Here is an 18,760-nt window from a genome sequence, read left to right as displayed (position 1 = left end):
TTTTTAAATGGAGTATTATAGTAGAGAATATCTAAGTAATATTTAATAATTCTTGACTTAAGTAAACAAACGACGTCTACAGATAGATCTTAAATAATGCACTTAATATTTGAGGAGATAGGTTGTAAAGTTATCGCGATGTATATTTTGTCAAAAAAACACATACATTTGTCAAATATCAATCAATGTCAGAAAAGTTAATTCTAAGCGCGGTGATCATATTATTCGTTGTTGTGGCTTAATGCAAAAAAATAGATTTTTATTGGAAAATGTTGCTTGGTTACATATTGACTGCAATGAAATATTTATAATATTACAGTACATTTATGTAATTTACAATGTTTCTTAAGCTTCTTATTTTTATTGTAATTGTAAAATGTACGCACAGTTTTTCCGATGTCGGAAAGTGGGATTTGGAACTTAGTGGCGTAAGTTTAAATAAAATTTCAGTTTAATTTCATAATTATCTTGGGTAGCTGCGGTAGTTAGATAAAAATAATAGATACAGAAATAGTATTGAACGTGTCGTCAGAATTGAGTGATTGAAAAAAAAAGAGACGATAATATTGTCACATCTTTACTTAGTGTACGTTCATGAAAATAATAACCTGGTATAGCTGCAACATAGTCCAATCAAACATGATTTTCAGTTAAAACTGTAGATTTGGCTCCCTTTAGCCTTGGCCCAAGCCAAAAGCTGTGAAACTAAACTAATAATTAACTGTAATAACTGTAAATAACAATCATATCTTAATGAGAACAAGGTCCATGTACTTATATTGAGGATGAAACTCTGCCAGGGTTTGAAACATACTACAAGCAGTAATCTTACAATATTCTTAACAAATATTATTAAATAGCTTCAAAACTTTAGAAACCAATTGATCTTATCCTCAACTGGGAGCAGCTGTGTCATAACAGATCTATTGTCTATACCAATAATTTAAATACCTAAGTATAGATTTTAGTTACCCAGTTATTATGGGACATATGGAAAGAAAAGAAGTTAGCAAAAAGAAGAAAAGAAAGGAGATAAGATTAGACTAGGTTAGGATAAATCTAGCCCAAGATAAGACTTGCTGTTTGACAAATTACCTTTTATAGGCATTAAGTTGCCAATTTGGTTGCACCACCATAGGGATGTAATCTGATCTACTCTACTTGTGAAATCTGAACCACCCAAGTTCCTATCAAACCATAATATGCCCAGTAATGCAATATACTTTTTGGTTTCAGGATGATTGTCATTTCACATTAGCAAAGTCATTATTTAAGAATACAAAGCTTATAATTGCAAGTAAGTATTACTTATTAATGCTCTTAAAATAAGTGACAAACAAATCTGTTATAAATCAACTACTACAAATTTCTTAAATCAGATGATAAACTGAATCAACTATATCTTGGCACACAAAGGCAAGGTACAACAGGAGAGGCAAAACGGGAATGAGGTTTTATTTAAAAAAAAAAGATTATCCAAAGCAGATTGTAACACTATTACTTTTTTTGTTACCTTTGTAGGACCACCTGATAGTGAGTGATTGTACAGCCAAGTTTTTGCCTAATTTTTTGATGTCCTTAAATTATAGAGTTCGGTCAGTAGAAGGGAGTTTTTAAATTGATATTCATAAAGTATCAACTAATTTTAAATTATAGATAGTCCACAGGAGAAATTTGGCCTTTCAACATCCACAAGATTTCCACTTTCGGGTTTATTTTTCCCGGGATAATTAATAGTGAGATATATCTTCAGCTTAAGAAAACGATTGCTTTCCTTTTTGGCAGTTTAAAGTATGGTCACCCAACAGTCATACCAAAAAAAAATCTTTTATATTTTTAAAATGGACTTAAAATTGATTCTGCCTCAGGCAATAACTGTTACTTATTTCAATTAGATCAACTAAAAAAATATATAAGGAGTTAAATAAGTGACTAAGTCAATTTAATTATCAAGCCGATTGTGAATCTACTTTTACTTTCGATTTTGACAAATTGGACATTGTATGCATGTCAATTCAAATTGACTGCTCAGTTTAATTATCATTCTATTTCATTCCTAATATAGAAATTGTCTATTTAAAACTATTTATTACAGTGTGATGTTCTGTACATAGCAAAAAGATTTTATTGAAATTTCAATCTAATAATCAGTCTCATAGTTATTTTACAGTTGAATTTATCACTTTATCTCATAATTTCTACTAACTGAACTAATAATTAACTGAAATTGTTAATAATTAATGTTGGTTACTTAACACAAATTTCATAATTTTACTTTACTGGGAAAACAAATAGCAAAACTCTATCAATAACCTTTGAATTGGAATAACTATAGTTAGTCACTAATTGATTAGATACCTAACGAGGTAATTAACCACACTTGCAAAGTATAGTGAAACCAATTTAAAGTGTACTTTTACGTTAAAAATAAGTTGAAAAACTCAGATAACACAATCTGATAGTTCAGCAGTTACAATTATGTTGGTTAACTGATAACTATTTGCAGATATCAGATATATAAAAGACCCTCTTTTGAAATGCGTCATAGATCAATACTTGTGACTTCACAATATGTTTCATAGCATTCTGACTGAGGAATGTAGAGTTTGTAACATCAATATTAAGTTAAAACTGTAGTTTCATGATATTTTTTTCATATTTCATATTTTTAATATTTAAGTATTTATTGTTTAACAACTAGGATTTTCGCCTACATTAAGGTAGCTGGAATAATACACATATGAGACATAAAGGGTAATTGAGTTCAGATCACTAACTACTAATCAACAAAGAGTTCTGCCATATTTGAGGGGTACAGTTTTAAGTTGTAGTGTAAAAATTCTTAGTTCATTTTTGCAAATTTCAAAAAAAAATTCTATCAATAACTATTCATACTCTTGAATAAGATGAAGATAACTTAATATTAACAAGTCATTATTTTTTTTCGAGCCGGGGTCCGATTCTCCCACGAGGTCCCCGCGCCTAGGGTTTCCCCGCGTCTAGAGATAATAAGACTGACCCAGTGGCGCAGCTGACTTCTCCGCCGCGGGTCGTGGGTCGTGGGTTCAATTCCCATATCGGGCAAAAATTGTGTTATAAATGGGTTTTTTGCTCTTTATCTGAGTGTATATTATCTACATAGGTACATATATATTTAAACATATATCAGTCTCTGGTGTACCTAAATTGAGGCCGGGTGACAGTGCATGATTTGTTTCCAGTTATTTGAAGTCGTCGTGGCCTAAAGGATAAGACGTCCGGTCCATTCGTATGTAGCGATGCACCGGTGTTCGATTCCCGCAGGCGGGTACCAATTTTTGTAATGAAATACGTACTTAACAAATGTTCACGATTGACTTCCACGGCGAAGGAATAACATCATGTAATAAAAATCAAACCCGCAAAATTATAATTTGCGTAATCACTGGTGGTAGGACCTCTTGGGAGTCCGCGCGGGTAGGTACCACCACCCTGCCTATTTATGCCGTGAAGCAGTTATGCGTTTCGGTTTGAAGGGCGGGGCAGCCGTTATAACTATACTGAGACCTTAGAACTTATATCTCGAGGTGGGTGGCGCATTTACGTTGTAAATGTCTAGGGGCTCCAGTAACCAGTTAACACCAGGTGAGTTGTGGGCTCGTCCATCCAACTAAGCAAAAAACATTTTTTTATTTATTATATATATATTAATTATTATTTATTATATACAATATTATTCTTATAATTGAATGAAAATTACAAGGAATGCATTATCATCTAATTCTACAGAATTTTTCACTAAGTGATTTGACATAGTGATAGAAAATAAGTTTACAAACTTTAATAAAATTTTCAGTGCACTGTGATGCAGCTGTACCATTGAACATCACATACGATTGGACACCTGAAATGTGTTCTCCGGAATACTTACATTATTTTGAACAGGTACATCTTGTTTTGTACTATTACTTTTCAATAGCAACGTATCTAAGGAAACAAAGGCACTAAAGATTTCTCTGTCAATTAAGTTTTTTTTTATTTCTATTTATCGAAGGTAATAAAACCTGCGTATCCTACCCGTACACAAACACATTGGTCTATAAAAGAGATCCGAATATCCTTGTGAGTCTGCACGGGTAGGTACCATCACCCTGCTTATTTCTGCCGTGTAAACCAGTAATACGTTTTGGGTTTGAAGGGTCCGGCAGCCGTTGTAACTCTACTGATACCTTAGAACTCATAACTCAAGGTGGGTGTCGGCATTTAAGTAGCAGATGTCTATGGGCTCCAGTAACCACTTAACACCAGGTGGGCTGTGCGTTCGTCCACCCATCTAAGCAATAAAAAAAACCTGTTATTGTTATTCCAGAGGATAGTTACGTGCACCGATCGCTTGGAACGCACAACGAGAGACGTCAACGCCAGTAGGTCTTACCAAGCGATGAGCGTTCAAGAGACAAGAACGTGTCACAGTAATTCTTCGCTTGTGTTCGACGGCGGGAAGGATCAGCCCGTTGATAAAATTGAAACGGCCATAACATCGCAATCTGTGAGTGATTCCAGAGTTACACATCGCACCTAATAGAATCGAAGTGGCTCAAACCAAAGTTCTTAGTTTATGCTAAACTTTATGCAACATACCTGCTATATTTTTATATTTTACAGAATTTCTGTAAATTAACCGGTTGTCTGGAAGAGATCGCTTTTAGCGATAAGACCGCCTATTGTACATATGTGCTTTTTGACTGTTTTTTTGAATGTAACTTGTGCAATAAAGTGTATTCTCTCTCTCTCTCTCTCTTAAACTTCTAAAATGTAATGGAAAAATAGTTTTTCGATTTTAGTATTTTAAAGGTATGCGCTTGATTTAAAAAAGATGGATACAGCACGTTCGGCTTTTCTTGTACTAAAAGAGACCGTTTAATTTTATAAACTGACTAACTGTACCCGTCCGCTTCGCTGGGCATTTAAAATTAACATTATTATTTCTCACCCCCACAAAGATTCTCACCATTAACGCCCCCGCAACTGGTGTAGGGAGTCCAACACTCATATAAATATTAGCCTATCCATTAATTACATGTATTTTGTACATGGATACCAAGTTTCAAGTCAATCGGATGCATAGTTCAGTAGTTATAAAGGAACACCCGTAAAAACCACTGTAGATTTATATATTCGTATAGATATAGATAGAATACAACGCGCTGCTCCATGTCCTAACGTTGGTCCAAAATGAGCTATTCAATTAGCCGAGAAACCGTTTTTGTATTTCTCATAGAATTAAACTGCATTAGAATAAGAGCTATAATTATAGTTTTTTTTTACTTGAAAGCCTTGGGCAAAGGGTATTGACTGCATTTAATATTTTATCAGAAACTACCGCCTCTATTGATCGTCGAAAAAGAGGGTGTGTACGTGCTACAGATGCGCGTGAGGAGTAACCAGAAGTTCAAAGCATTCGTACGAATCGAGATGGTGGCGCCATCTGGATATCTGGCCGCGGCAATATGGCCCCTGCTTCCGGTACGTCACGCTTCTCTATGATGTTCGTTTCATACACGTAACGCATTCTGTATAATAATTAGTTTTGATTTTTAAGTGAAACTTTTATTACATCCTCTCAGTTTTTCGTCTGTGTGTTGCATGTCGCGTGACGATCGGCCGCGGAGTAGGGATAAAGTGAAAGGCGCTCGTCAGAGCAGCCAAGGCCAATATGGTGGCGCCTATAGTTCGCAGCAGCTGACCGTGTAGTGTATAGACTATTACCCATTTGTACCAGTGCACCACGCTATTTTGTTTGTTTTTGTCAGTGTTTAATGTAAATGTTGTTTGTCAGAGTTAAATGTCTATAATGTGAAAAAAAGTTTCACTTTTACCGTGGTTTCATAAAACCACACAATCCTTTTTTTAGTTAATGTAGACATCACCAGAATGAAAAGTGTTGCCAGTCACAAAAATAATAATTTACACGAGCATCGAAATTTTAACGCAATCAGCAGAAATATGGTTAAATATGCTAATATGCTAAAGCTTCCGATGTTCTTTTTGAAAATTACACAATTTAATCCTTTCGCTATCGGTGGCTATAGTCACCTGCCACAAAATACCGCCCTTTGCGAACTTTCAGTACGGAGTTCCATTTCGTGCGAAACACTGCGGCTAAATCTGGCGTAGCGAAAGGATTAAAGGTTTTTTTCCTTTACCTATTCGTTGGTAGTCTAAGGAGCCAATTCACGCCCGGACGGGTAGATGAGTTCACGGCCTCAACCTGAGAGAATTTGCTAATTTGTAACTATACTTGAGAGCTTAGAACAGTGATTCTCAACCACTGTTCCGCGGCACTTTTGTGTGCCGCCAAATTTTGCGAATATATAATAATGTTAATATTATTAAATTATATCATTTTAAAAGAAAAATATTTTAAACATGAATATATATTGAAATCCACAAAAAAAAATTATAGTAAATTTTAGTTTATTTCGTATATTAAAATTTTTTGTTAAACTATTTATGCAGTGTGTTGTAGTAAGTAAATAATTTTTATCTTTTTTTTTTGTGTGCCGCCAAATTTTGAAATCGTTAAATCTGTGCCGCAACAAAAAAAAGGTTGAGAATCACTGCCTTAGAACTTATATCTCAAGGTGGGTGGCGCATTTACGTTGTAGATGTCTATGGGCTCCAGTAACCAATTAACACCAGGTGGGCTGTGAGCTCGTCCAACCATCTAAGCAATAAAAAAACACACTAGTTCTAGCAAGAGGGAATCTACCACCGAATCACAACCTACTGAGAAGATTCGGCGAGAAACTCATTGACCTGTGTCTATGGGTTAGGTGTTAAAAGTACCCACAATCGGAATGCACATTGTCGCGAATCTGCGAGAAGCGGCTGACGGTGCGCTATCGTTGGCAGTTCTTCGGCACGATGTGCGGCGTGTACACTGTGCTGTGCGCGTGCTGGCTGGCCGTGTGCGGGCTGCAGTGGCGCGACCTGCTGCGCATACAGTACTGGATCGGGGGCGTCGCGCTGCTGGGCATGGTCGAGACGGCCACTTACTACGGGGTCTACTCATCTATCAATAGATCTGGGTATGGGCTTTTTTCAGAACACACAATCATAATTTACATCATACATTTACATCTTTTTACTGGTGGTAGGACCTCTTGTGAGTCTGCGCGGGTAGGTACCACCACCCTGCCTATTTCTGCCGTGAAGCAGGAATGCGTTTCGGTTAGAAGAGTGGGGCAGCCGTTGTAACTAAAAAAATTACATCTGTGCTTGAACTAGGAAATAAAACCTATATCTCAAGCTCCTAGTACAAAGAATACAACATATTTACTTCAGATACACAAAAATACATAATTACTAGAAAAATATCAAACTGAAATTAATTTATTGCTTAAAAGTGACAATATGTAAAACTTAAAATATTACAATTAATAAAACAAACAAATTAATTAATAATAATATTTTTAAGGGGTTTTATGACCTGATAACTAAGATTTTTAGGTCGAGTCTTATTTTAATTTTAATGAATACTTTTTTATATAAGATATTATGAAATGAAAATGAAATGAGATTATTTGAAATGAAACATAATCTCAGTAAAATGATGGTCATTTACTGAGACTTTTTCAGTGGACTTTTTGGACGATCCCGAGAAGTTACGTTCAGCGACTTTGTTTCATTTTCCCATATTTGTGCTCTTTCACGGATACTAAACAGTTAATAAACCACCGTTTAAACTGAAAAAAACCATTAAATAGACAAAATAAAACAAATCACACAACTTCACCCCTCGCGTTCCCGCCAAATAGTCCGAGTATGGGCTTAACTATATCACACCACAGTCTTAAGTGGTTAAGTGCGTACAATAGTCTACTGTTGTAGACATTTCAGGGCTGCCACTTTAATGTTTAAGTTTCATTGGCAAATTCTGTTGTAGGCGAATCTGTGTTTTTGTTTATCTATTGTTATATCCAATTAGCTTAAGTAAATTAATTAGTTATTTAATAGAAAAAAACCTTGTATGGAAATGTTTTTTTTTAATTATAATTGCAGTTATTTTAACGCCGAGGCGTACATGTTTGCGGAGTGGGTGTCTGTCGCGAAACGAGCCCTGGCGCGGATGCTGGTCATCATAGTGTCTCTGGGTTTCGGCATCGTCAAGTAAGCCTTCATAACTATTACGTTGCTCATCTCTATAATATTAATATGTGAAGTATCAAATTTGTAGGTACCCCTTTTTACGAAAATTGCGCGGACGGAGGAGTATGAAATTACTCACACTTATACAGAATATAGAACAGGAGTGCAGAACATCTTTATATATATTTTTTAATTATGGATATGAAATACATACATGATATCAATAAAAAAACATAATACCCACTACCATATATTTGACCCAACACATTTGTACATAAGTATATATTCTTTGTTCACTGTCAAACTTTTGTTATTGTTTAAAGCCTGTGTTCAAATTGAGAATAGATTAATATTGTTTGTCTTTATTATTATTTGTATGTAGTGTAGTCTTGGCGAAATCTCATAGTTAGTATGGAGATAATGAGGTATGAATTTACGTTTACATGGCTTCGTAGCCAAAAACAATTCGCGCAAAAATAATTACAAAGCCATCTGTTATTTACTTGTGAAACTAGGGATAAACCGTTTTTGCATCAAAATGTATTAAATAAATTGCAATATATATAAGCACGAATATGAAAAATTGTGGGTTTGGCCACTTTTACGCTGACGGCCTCAATTTCAAAAAAGATTAGCATTCTGCATTCCTTCTCATTCTTTATGAGTGTGGGAAATTTCATACTCCTCCGTTCGCGCAATTTTCGTAAAAAGGGGTACCTACAAAGTTTTTGCTTCACGTATGCGACTTAAAAGCCCCACACGCGATTATTCTTTGATGCCGCAGTCAAAACTTTTCACTTGGTGCGTAAGGCGATAAGTCCACATTTCTATAGGTATGGGTATATTCGAAATCATTTTTGAGGCTTATAAGGTCTCATAGCGTAAACAAGTTAAATTTTGCATTGGAAAGACCTCATACGCACTGGCTAAAAATTCTTCAAATAGTCTCGCTTTTATTTTCCCCTATCTATGGTGATAGTCTTGAAAAGCTATTTCAGCTTTACCCTAGTGTGTAGGTGAGCTCACGGGGTTCTAACCGGGAGTGCTGCTAACACTGGTCCTAGCAAGAGCTGTGCTTCGCAGAATCTACCGCCGGATCGGAAACGTGACCCACTGAGAAGATCCGGCGAGAAGCTCAGGGCAAGTCTTGCAGTTTACTGGTGGTAGGATCCCTTGTGAGCCCGCACGGGTAGGTACAACCACCCTGCCTATTTCTGCCGTGAAACAGTAATGCGTTTCGATTTGAAGGGTGGGGCAGCCGTTGTAACTATACTGAGATCTTAGAACTTATATCTCAAGGTGTGTGGCGCATTTACGTTGTAGATGTCTATGGGCTCCAGTAATCACTTAAGACCAGGTGGGTTAGATTGTAATACGTCGTTCGTGTTGGCTGCAGGCCGCGGCTGGGGCCGGCGCTGCAGCGCGTGGCGGGCACGGGCGCGCTGTGGGCGGTGCTGGGCGGCATCAACGCGTGGCTGCGGCTGCACCACAAGGCGGACCGCTCCAACCGCGACCTGCTGCTGTCCGAGGTGCCGCTCTCGCTGCTCGACAGCGCCATCTGCTGGTGGGTGTTCGTGTCGCTCGCGCACACCATGCGCACGCTGCAGCTCAGGAGGTACGTATGTTTGTATGTTTGTAACTGACCCCTTTAGACGCAATTTTGGCTCACTAAACGGCCAGATTTCATTCAAACTTTGTAGATTTATCGAGGACCGATGACAATTCAATATTATAAAAAAATTGAAAAAATTGAAATTCAACTAAAAAATAGAAAATAAATTTTAATAAATTTGAATTAAAAATAGTGTAAGAAATTTTAATTTATTTTAATTTTATTAATTTTTTAATTTTAATTTTAAGTGATTTTATTGCAAAAAATAAGCGTGTGGTGCATGCTGTTATCAGTTATAAATATTTTTCTGACAGATATGAGTAGAGGAATTATTATTTCAATAATATCTTCAAAAGCACCCTACGCATTACTGTTCCACGGCAGAAATAGGCAGGGTGGTGGTACCTACCCGTGCGGACTCACAAGAGGTCCTACCACCAGTAAAAAGTATCACATTCCGATAATTTCGATACAGCCAAGTCTCTTTGTCAATTAAATGGAATGAAGTTTCGCTTAAACTTTCGCAACACAAATCGGTATCTATTAAAATTAAGAGAATGATTTCGGTCGCAAAAATAATCAGTACTAATAAGCTTAAAAACTAACCGTATTAAAACTTTACGCCTTAGCCGTGGTTTAATTATTTTACTATTTTGTTATTTTTGACGATTTTGACGACTATGGTGTTATTCGTCGATATTAGATAATATTATGCTAACTACCCTCTCTTTTTCTATAAAACTTAGGAAAAGTGGATCTCAAATAACTCATGTCGACAATTGTCATGAAGTAACCATTACGTGGGATGTATGAACTGTCAAGGCATCGGCGTTCAGATCGCTCGCAATGAACTCTATAGTGTCTATGTTCAGACTCGTATAGGTGTATTATTATTTTAACCCTTTTAGAGATGACCTTATTTTCAGATATTTTGCAGAAATTGTTAAAGAATTTTTGAAAAACCTTTTTAAAACCCTTAACTTAAAAAAAATCTATGCTAAATTCACATCAAAATAATTTTAAATTGTTATTTATAAATGTTATTCACTTCTTAAAAACGTTATAATTGCGCGCGCTAAGACACGTCCATACAGTTTGATACCTATAATCAAACTGCGCTTTAGTCGATATTCCGACTTTATACGCATTAATAGAGAGTCGATATATCGACGGTGCGCGCTCCAAGGGTTAAACCTAAAAACCAATTCGCACCGCTTACGTACGTGAACATCATTTAAACGTATTGATGACTTTTTGTTCATTCACAAATGGACTGTGAAATTTGTTGATACCGATTATATTATTATTTGTTTCAGGAACGCCATAAAACTGTCTCTGTACAAACATTTCACGAACACGCTGATATTCGCCGTCATATCGTCCGTCGTGTTCATGCTGTATTCCATTAAATCGTTCAGATTCCTCAACTGCATCACAGTGAGTGTCGATAACACAATCAATTGCATCTTCAAATTTGAGACGTGCCGTAAAATTATGTAACAATTTTTAAATCTATACTAATACTAGCTGACCCGGCAAACGTTGTTTTGCCATATATAAGATTTCTAGGGACTTTCTAGTGTAGAAAAAAAAACTAATTTATTATAAGTGTGTAAGGATTAACAAATAAAAAATAAGGGTTGACCGTATAGGGGTGAAAATTTTGGGATGTATGTATTTTTGTATGCTGTATCATAAAGTAAATAAAAACAAAAAAATTGTCTAAAAAATAAAAAATAAAATTTAGGGGTGGACCACCCTTAACATCTAGGGGGATGAACAATAGATGTTGCCCGATTCTCCACCCTGGCCGATATGCACGCTAAGATTCACGAAAATCGGTTGAGCCGTTTCGGAGGAGTTCAATCACGCACACCGTGACACGAGAATTTTATATATTAGATATAAATCTGCAGTGGTTTTTACGGATGTTCCGTTATAACTATTGAACCATGCATCCGATTGGTATCTATGTAGAAAATGCATGTACTTAATGGATAGGCTAATATTTATATGAGTGTTGGACTCCCTAATAATAATGACAATAAATTATAATGTTAATTTTAAATGCCCAGCGAAGCGGGCGGTTACAGCTAGTCATCAATAATTTTATTCGTCTCCATATTGTTTTACGAAAAAAGGATTTTTTGATAAAAATAAAACTGAGCAAGTACATACTTATTTTTAGTGCTATCTACTACTAGTACTGTGTTGCCAACATAAATTCAATTTCCAGTTCAATAAAATTTATGTGGAAAGTTACGAACTGGATTATTGTATCGGTATAATTTTTTTGGTCATACAATAGTAATAAGTCATGCGTAAGTAGGTACGATCCGTGAGATGAATTGCTTCTGATTATTTATTAATTTGCGTCAACCATGTTTAATAGGGCGTTTCCTTGGCCCCGTTTGCTCTTGTAGCGAAGCAGTCTTGGGTTTCGATTTAATCGATTTTTTTTATTGCCCTTGTAGGCATAGACGATCATACGGCCCACCTGGTGGTGGTCTAGGGGGCTCCGGTAACCACTTAACACCAGGTGGGCCGTGAGCCCGTCCATGCCCCTATAAAATAAATAAATAAACGTTTAAACCAACAGAAATACTTAATTAAGAAAAAAATATTTCACACAACATCACTCTTGAGGTTACCGCCAAAAAATTCGGCCATGTTTTGATAAATTTAATGTTGCCAACAATCAAAAATGAAATGGCATGGAATGGAATTTAGTTTAAAAAAAACATATTTATTTCAGGAATGGAAGGAGGTGTGGATGGACGAAGCCTATTGGCACATTTTATTTGCTTGTGTACTTACTGTGATCATGATACTCTGGCGGCCGACAAACAATAACCAAAGATACGCTTTCACTCCGCTTTTGGACAACGCGGAAGACGACGATGGTAATTAATGTTTTTCTAACTTCAAAACTCACAAAGGACAATGCCCATTTTCTATGGGCGTTTGGGCCCCTAAAAAAAGTTGTCCTGTCATGATGGATTTAACTTAATTTGATAGACAAAGAAATATCGTTTCATATTCAGAAAACGATTTTTATATTCTCACCCAGGTTTAAGAGAAATCTGTTTTTTTCTGTAGCTAAAATTAAGTTGTTCATTGTTTTCTTCGAAATCAATAATCGCTCTCATAATTATTTACAGTATTAAATAAGTTAATTGTGGTTAATGTTGCTAGAAATAAGCCCTTACGTACATTTTATTATTAAACGGTTTTATTATTATATCCTCATAATAATAATAAAATGAAATGAAAATCCGGAAGCCGGCAACGATATTGTTGTTGTTGTTTTTAAATTCACCAATAAGTAGGCAAAGAGCGTAGCCTATACAGCCTAGTCTGTCGAAGTTATATATTTTTATGTCAATAAAAAGCCGGTGTATCTCTTTTTGTTGCTTTTTGAGAGTTTTGACGTCAACTCGACGAATACCACAATGACTGAGCATGAGTTTACGCAGACCTTTTATACACAATATTACAAATACAAATAATACAAATTACACAATAAACTATAAAAAAAACATAAAAATAAAAATTCAAGTGACGCTTCACTCGGGTTGCTGCCAAAACTCTCTGATCATATATAATAAGAATAAAGTAATGGTAGGCCATTGATATTTTTATTAATGGAATCATTAATATCTAAAAATATTAAATTATTCATGGTTTTAAGTAATAATTATTATTACAATATATAAATATTGAATTGAACAAAAATAAACTAAGAAGCCTGTGAATCATAAGCATTAGCTATATTTTTTTAATTTGTTGTTCAAGTCACAAACAACTCTTTCGTTTGACAGCATATAGGTTTGCTATAAAGCTGTATGGGCTAAGCCCTTTGCCTATTGGCGAATTTAAAAACTATGGCATGGATAGTTTTGGGATGTTATCAAATAAGTAATTTATTTTTTTGGAAAACAATGCCAGGTTGAAAGAAATGTTGATACATAAACTAAACAACGTGAAAAAATAAGGCATAGTTTTTCAAGTACAAATAGTTTTGACATAAAGTTGGCCCACTTTTGGACATTGTCCTTTACCCTTTTTGTACATACGCACAAGATATAGCCAACAACTTTGAAGTACAAAAGTTTTTTTTTTTTATTAAACCCCCTGGTTAGAGATAATTATTTGAAGATAACGCTTCACACAAACAAATATTGCTGTTCTTTTTCCTGCTGTAATCGGAAGGCAGGACGCTAATCGCGTGTCCACATATAAGATCTCTGCATCGCTTCATGACAGCAGACAAAAATACAAATCTAAATTTTATAGTGATGAGTGAGTGAAGCAGTAATGCGTTTCGGTTTGAAGGGTGGGGAAGCCGTTATACTGTAAAAACTGAGACCTTAGAGTTTATGTTTCGAGGTGGGTGGCGACATTTATGTTGTAGATGTCTATGGGCTCCCGAAACCACTTAAAATCAGGTGGGCCGTAAGCCCGTCCATCCATAGCAATAAAAAAGAACGAAATCACCGTCCTGTCTCAAGTTTCCCATAGAAATCTACAACGTAAATGCTTCCACCCACTTTGAGATATGAGTTCTAAGGTCTAAGTATGGTTGCCCCATTCTTCAAACCGAAACGCATTACTGCTTCACGACAGAAATAGGCGGGGCTGTGTGGTACATACCCGTGCGGGCTCACAAGACGCTCTTTCACCAGTAGAATGAGCCACCACCAGCAGTGTAGTATGAGCTTTTTTTCCCATATAGATAAAGGAACTGAACTATATATTATTATCTATATATCTAAATTGACAGAGGAAGAGGAGCAATTCGTGAATGATGCATACGGAGTCAAGATGCGTGGATCGAGCATCAACACGGACCCAGAGGGCCGGGACTCTCAGCCCGAACCCAACACTAATTCTCTTGAATCAGACCTGCGTTGGGTCGAGGAGAACATACCGGCCAGTACTCTTCCGCTTTTGGACTCGGACGAAGAGATCATTAACACGAAATTCGAAGTTTCCAAAATGCAGTAGGTAGTGATAAGCAAAGTCTCTTTAATAAAGTATTATGTAACTATTACCAAGACTTTAATTTGATTTCTGTAACTAAAACAGTTCTAGTTTTAAAATTAAAAAAATTTCAGGAAAAGGTTTTTTTTTACTATATATAATGAATTTCTGCATTTTTGATCATTAAAAGAAAAATTGGCAGTACATAATCATATTTTTTGGGCGGCAACATTGCTGTCTAACAAGCATTCATAATATAATATCTAACTATATTATTATATACATACATAATATATAACCACATGATGCATATGCATGACACCAGAGGTCAAAGGCAATCTACTGTTAAAAATAAAGAAAAAGTGATATTTTACATAGTTTTCGATAATTCTATCAAATTTTATTTTGACAGCCCTGTTTATTACTGCTATAATGATCTGGTACGCGTGAAGGAGTTCAAAATAATAACGTATTGTTTCGTGATTTAATAGTTTTTTTTAATTCCAAGTAAATACACGAATATTCTTTGTTCGTTCTTTAGACATTATCTTTGGTATACAAAATATAATATCGATTAATGGCTAATAACAACATATTCCTCATAAATTAATCGATGATTAAAACCTCTATTATAAAATCCCAAATGCTTCCTTACTGCAATAATAATAAGAATTTGACAAAACACTAGCGGCCACTGCTAATGCCTATGTTTCAAAGCTTAAATATAGAAAAACTATCACTAAATCTCAAATACATTGAAGACAGAATTTATATAATATGATACTTAATATGATCCTCAGATATTAAAATTACATCAAGTATTTAATTCATTTATGATACAATTATATAAAATGATTTGTGCAAATTAATTAATATTACATTGGTTAAATAATATTTTTTTCAAATTAAAACTGGTAAATACCATGTGAATGTGACATACAACAAAAAAAAAGATATTTCAACACATTGAAATTCGTTACAAACAAACGTTTACTTCAATTATTGTTATAATGGACACATCTGGCTCTAATTAAGGTTCTTTTACTAAAATGAAAAAACTTTAACTACAATCATAAACACATTATTCAATATCAGAATTAAATCATTGTATTCTAAAAACTGTTATATTGGTTATAATTTATTCTATTTATACAAGTTCATACACAGTCATACAGGAACAGGATGAACAAAAATGGTGATGCCCTATTTGGTATGTCTAGAACTAAAATATAACTCAATGTAATTAATATGAACCTTATTGTTAAATAAAATACTGCCTATCATACGATAACTGTATCCACACACTATAAAGGCGCAATTTCATATGTCTAGTTGTGGAAAACGGTCTGGTTATTTAAAATAAATATATATGTATTTAAAAAGTGATTCATAACTTACACATAAAATATATGAATCATAATAGAAAAGGGACCTTTGTACAAAATAATATCTCAAAAACGAATTAATTAATGGGAATGCTAATTATTCTCATAATAAAAATCATAATCTTCAGGTTCATCAGGAATTTGTGGAGGATCTTGTGGAATGTCAATGCCTTCCGCATCAAGTAACCGAACCTTTATATCCATGGACAGTAGAGTTTGCAAATCGTTTTCAAATGATTTACTGGTCATCTTTTCCTTTAAGAGTGCATTGATACCATCAGTCCAGTAGTCGAAGATCTGTTCATCAGGAGCCACAAAATCTAAAGAAGTAACTTCAGCAGATTTCAAAATAAATGAAAAAGCCAGATGTGGTGTTATTTTTCTTCCTCTCAAGTCCTTCATGTGTGGACACTCTTTACCGACAACAACACATTTGATTTCAGCAACAGGTAGCTTGTTTCCGAGTTCTTCTAAGCTCGGAGTGCTTTTTTCATCACAATCACCATAGTGCAACACTTTATAGTTAGGTGAGAGACGAACAAACCAGAACTTATCTTTTATTCTTTGACTTCTAGAAAAAAACTTTTTAAACCTTGTTCCACCAACAAGTACACCCAATCTCTGTTGCTGAATCAAGTCTACAATTTCTGGTGTAATTTTTTCTTTTAACTCTACAATAGGTCGCGCATGAGACTCCCAGACTTCTCTGTTCGTTCTTTCTTGCTGCCATATTTGTGTTATTTCGGCATATGTCAGCTGGTTAATTTTTTGCCGGAACTTATCAAAGTTTTTAGGTGATGCTAAGAGCGCTCTGCTAATCTGTTCTCTTACGACACTCGATACCTTTATGAAGTCTTCAGATGTCGCTCTCATTTCCTTCCATGTCTTATTAAGTAGAACTATACAAATGCAGAATAGTTCTTCAAATGGATGATCATGTGTGAAGAAGAGAGGATGGTATGTCTGGCCTTGTTCGCTTGGTGGTTCACCTACATGTAGGATGTCACACAGTTGCTTTACAAGCTCCACGCTTGTCTTCCCAAAGGGACACTCATGTTCGTCTGCACGGCAGCTATTTTCAAGAACTATTTTAGTATAATCTTCTGGGTAATTTCTGGCAAAATACAACATACAGTCTAATGCCAGTACTCCTGGGGGAGTCTCGTTGAAATCTTTAATAGGATCTATTTCACATTTAAAGCCAAGTTTTTTGAAATCTTTTGAATAAGAACCAACAGGTCTTCTCATTGTTATTTCAATATTTGGATTGTTGTCACCTTCAAAAGCAATTTTCCTCAATTCCTTTATTTTTTCTTGTGACTCTTGTTCCTGTGACTCAGCCTTTTGTCTCATTTGTGGCTCCAGCAAACCCAGCATCAATGTTTGAAGTACATAGAGCTGGTGAGCCAATTCAGTCCCTAATGCTTCTTTAGTATTGTTCTTAGGGAACTCACCAGTCCCAATGAGGTTCTCATAAATGACATTACGTACCTGTTTAGATGACAAAGTTGCTGCAATAGTTTTTTTCTTTGTCATATTGGCTTTGCAAAATATAGCATTTATGAGAGCAATAGCATTCTGCTGAATTAAACTGTCCTGTTGTGAATTCTGTAAATGTGATATCAAACTTGGAATTGTGATTTCTTTTTCCACTTGAGAGTTCTTAGAGCTGTTCAGTACAATGTTTTCTAGAATGGACAAGCAACACTGAATTACTTTGGGGTCTTGCGGAATGGCCTGGTTACTCACAAAGCTGGCGATTTTGTTTATGAATTGATTTTCTAGTATATCCCAGAATATTACACTGTGGTCCATGAGTTCAACAAAAGTTGCTAAGGCGTATTTTAGCGATTTTCCTTTGAATTTTCCATTTTCGATGTCATTGATGATGAGTGTCAGACCTTTTTTGTTAATGAACTCTAATGCAAATGTTAGGTCGCTACTAAGGACAGATAATTTGGATAAGGCGGCGATTTGATCTGCTTCTACGCCATTGATCTTGGCCAAAATGTCTTGCACCGTTTTCGCAGGCGATAACTCTAGGCGTAACACTGAACCGTTCTTTATCTCATTCCTGTTTTTCTCGGTAATGTAGTTTTGGTTATTGCTCTCAGAGAACTGCAAAGCGTAGTTCACGGGGTCCGGAAGTCCCCACGTTTTACAAAGAAGCTGGATTATGCTCGATAAAGGCTGGCTTTGATCTAACTCGATGAGCTGTGGTACTTTATTTGGAGCATTTAACATTTCCACAGCAATCTTAAGTTTCGTAGAATCCTTTTCTTTTGTTGCCGACGGCATTTTTATCGGTTTTGTAGACATTTAATCACCATTTGACGGAAATACACTTTCCATAACACCACACCTAGTCAGCTAGCGATTTTTTAAATGTTTCGTTGTTTATTTTCCCGTACTTATGTGTCATTGTCAGTGTCATCTTGGCATTTCATTGCTATCATAGGTTAACAATTCACTTAGTAGAAAACATAGACCTATTTCATACTTCAGTGGTAAAAAACAATTGTTATTGTCATTTTTAATTTTATTTTTGCTTCACCTTCAGCTTGAATTTCATGAATACAAATTCGTGAAAAAAATTCATTCAACAAAGTTCGTTTTGGCTAGATCTCTGGTCACTCACCCAGCCAGATTC

The 18,760-nt window shown here is 35.4% G+C and overlaps 2 protein-coding genes across 2 annotated transcripts; one reads left to right on the top strand and one right to left on the bottom strand.

Moving 5' to 3' along the window:
- Positions 1-169: 169 nt before the first annotated feature.
- LOC101736014 (transmembrane protein 87A) lies at positions 170-14,795 on the top strand. The gene is made up of 11 exons (XM_004929386.5): positions 170-428; positions 1,237-1,297; positions 3,836-3,924; positions 4,349-4,528; positions 5,356-5,505; positions 6,895-7,070; positions 8,044-8,151; positions 9,527-9,745; positions 11,059-11,179; positions 12,498-12,645; positions 14,526-14,795. Exons 1-11 carry the CDS (start codon positions 339-341, stop codon positions 14,747-14,749), a joined length of 1,566 nt encoding a protein of 521 aa, XP_004929443.2. The 5' UTR covers positions 170-338; the 3' UTR covers positions 14,750-14,795.
- A 402-nt stretch (positions 14,796-15,197) lies between these two features.
- LOC101735886 (engulfment and cell motility protein 1) lies at positions 15,198-18,537 on the bottom strand. The gene has a single exon (XM_004929385.5). The coding sequence runs from the start codon at positions 18,427-18,429 to the stop codon at positions 16,204-16,206; it is 2,226 nt and encodes a 741-aa protein (XP_004929442.1). The 5' UTR covers positions 18,430-18,537; the 3' UTR covers positions 15,198-16,203.
- Between the last annotated feature and the right edge of the window lie 223 nt (positions 18,538-18,760).

Source organism: Bombyx mori, chromosome 12, assembly GCF_030269925.1.
Source record: "Bombyx mori chromosome 12, ASM3026992v2".
Classification (NCBI taxonomy): domain Eukaryota; kingdom Metazoa; phylum Arthropoda; class Insecta; order Lepidoptera; family Bombycidae; genus Bombyx; species Bombyx mori.
The sequence above is the reverse complement of the archived record's forward strand: the minus strand, read 5'-3'. Positions and strand labels throughout refer to the sequence as shown.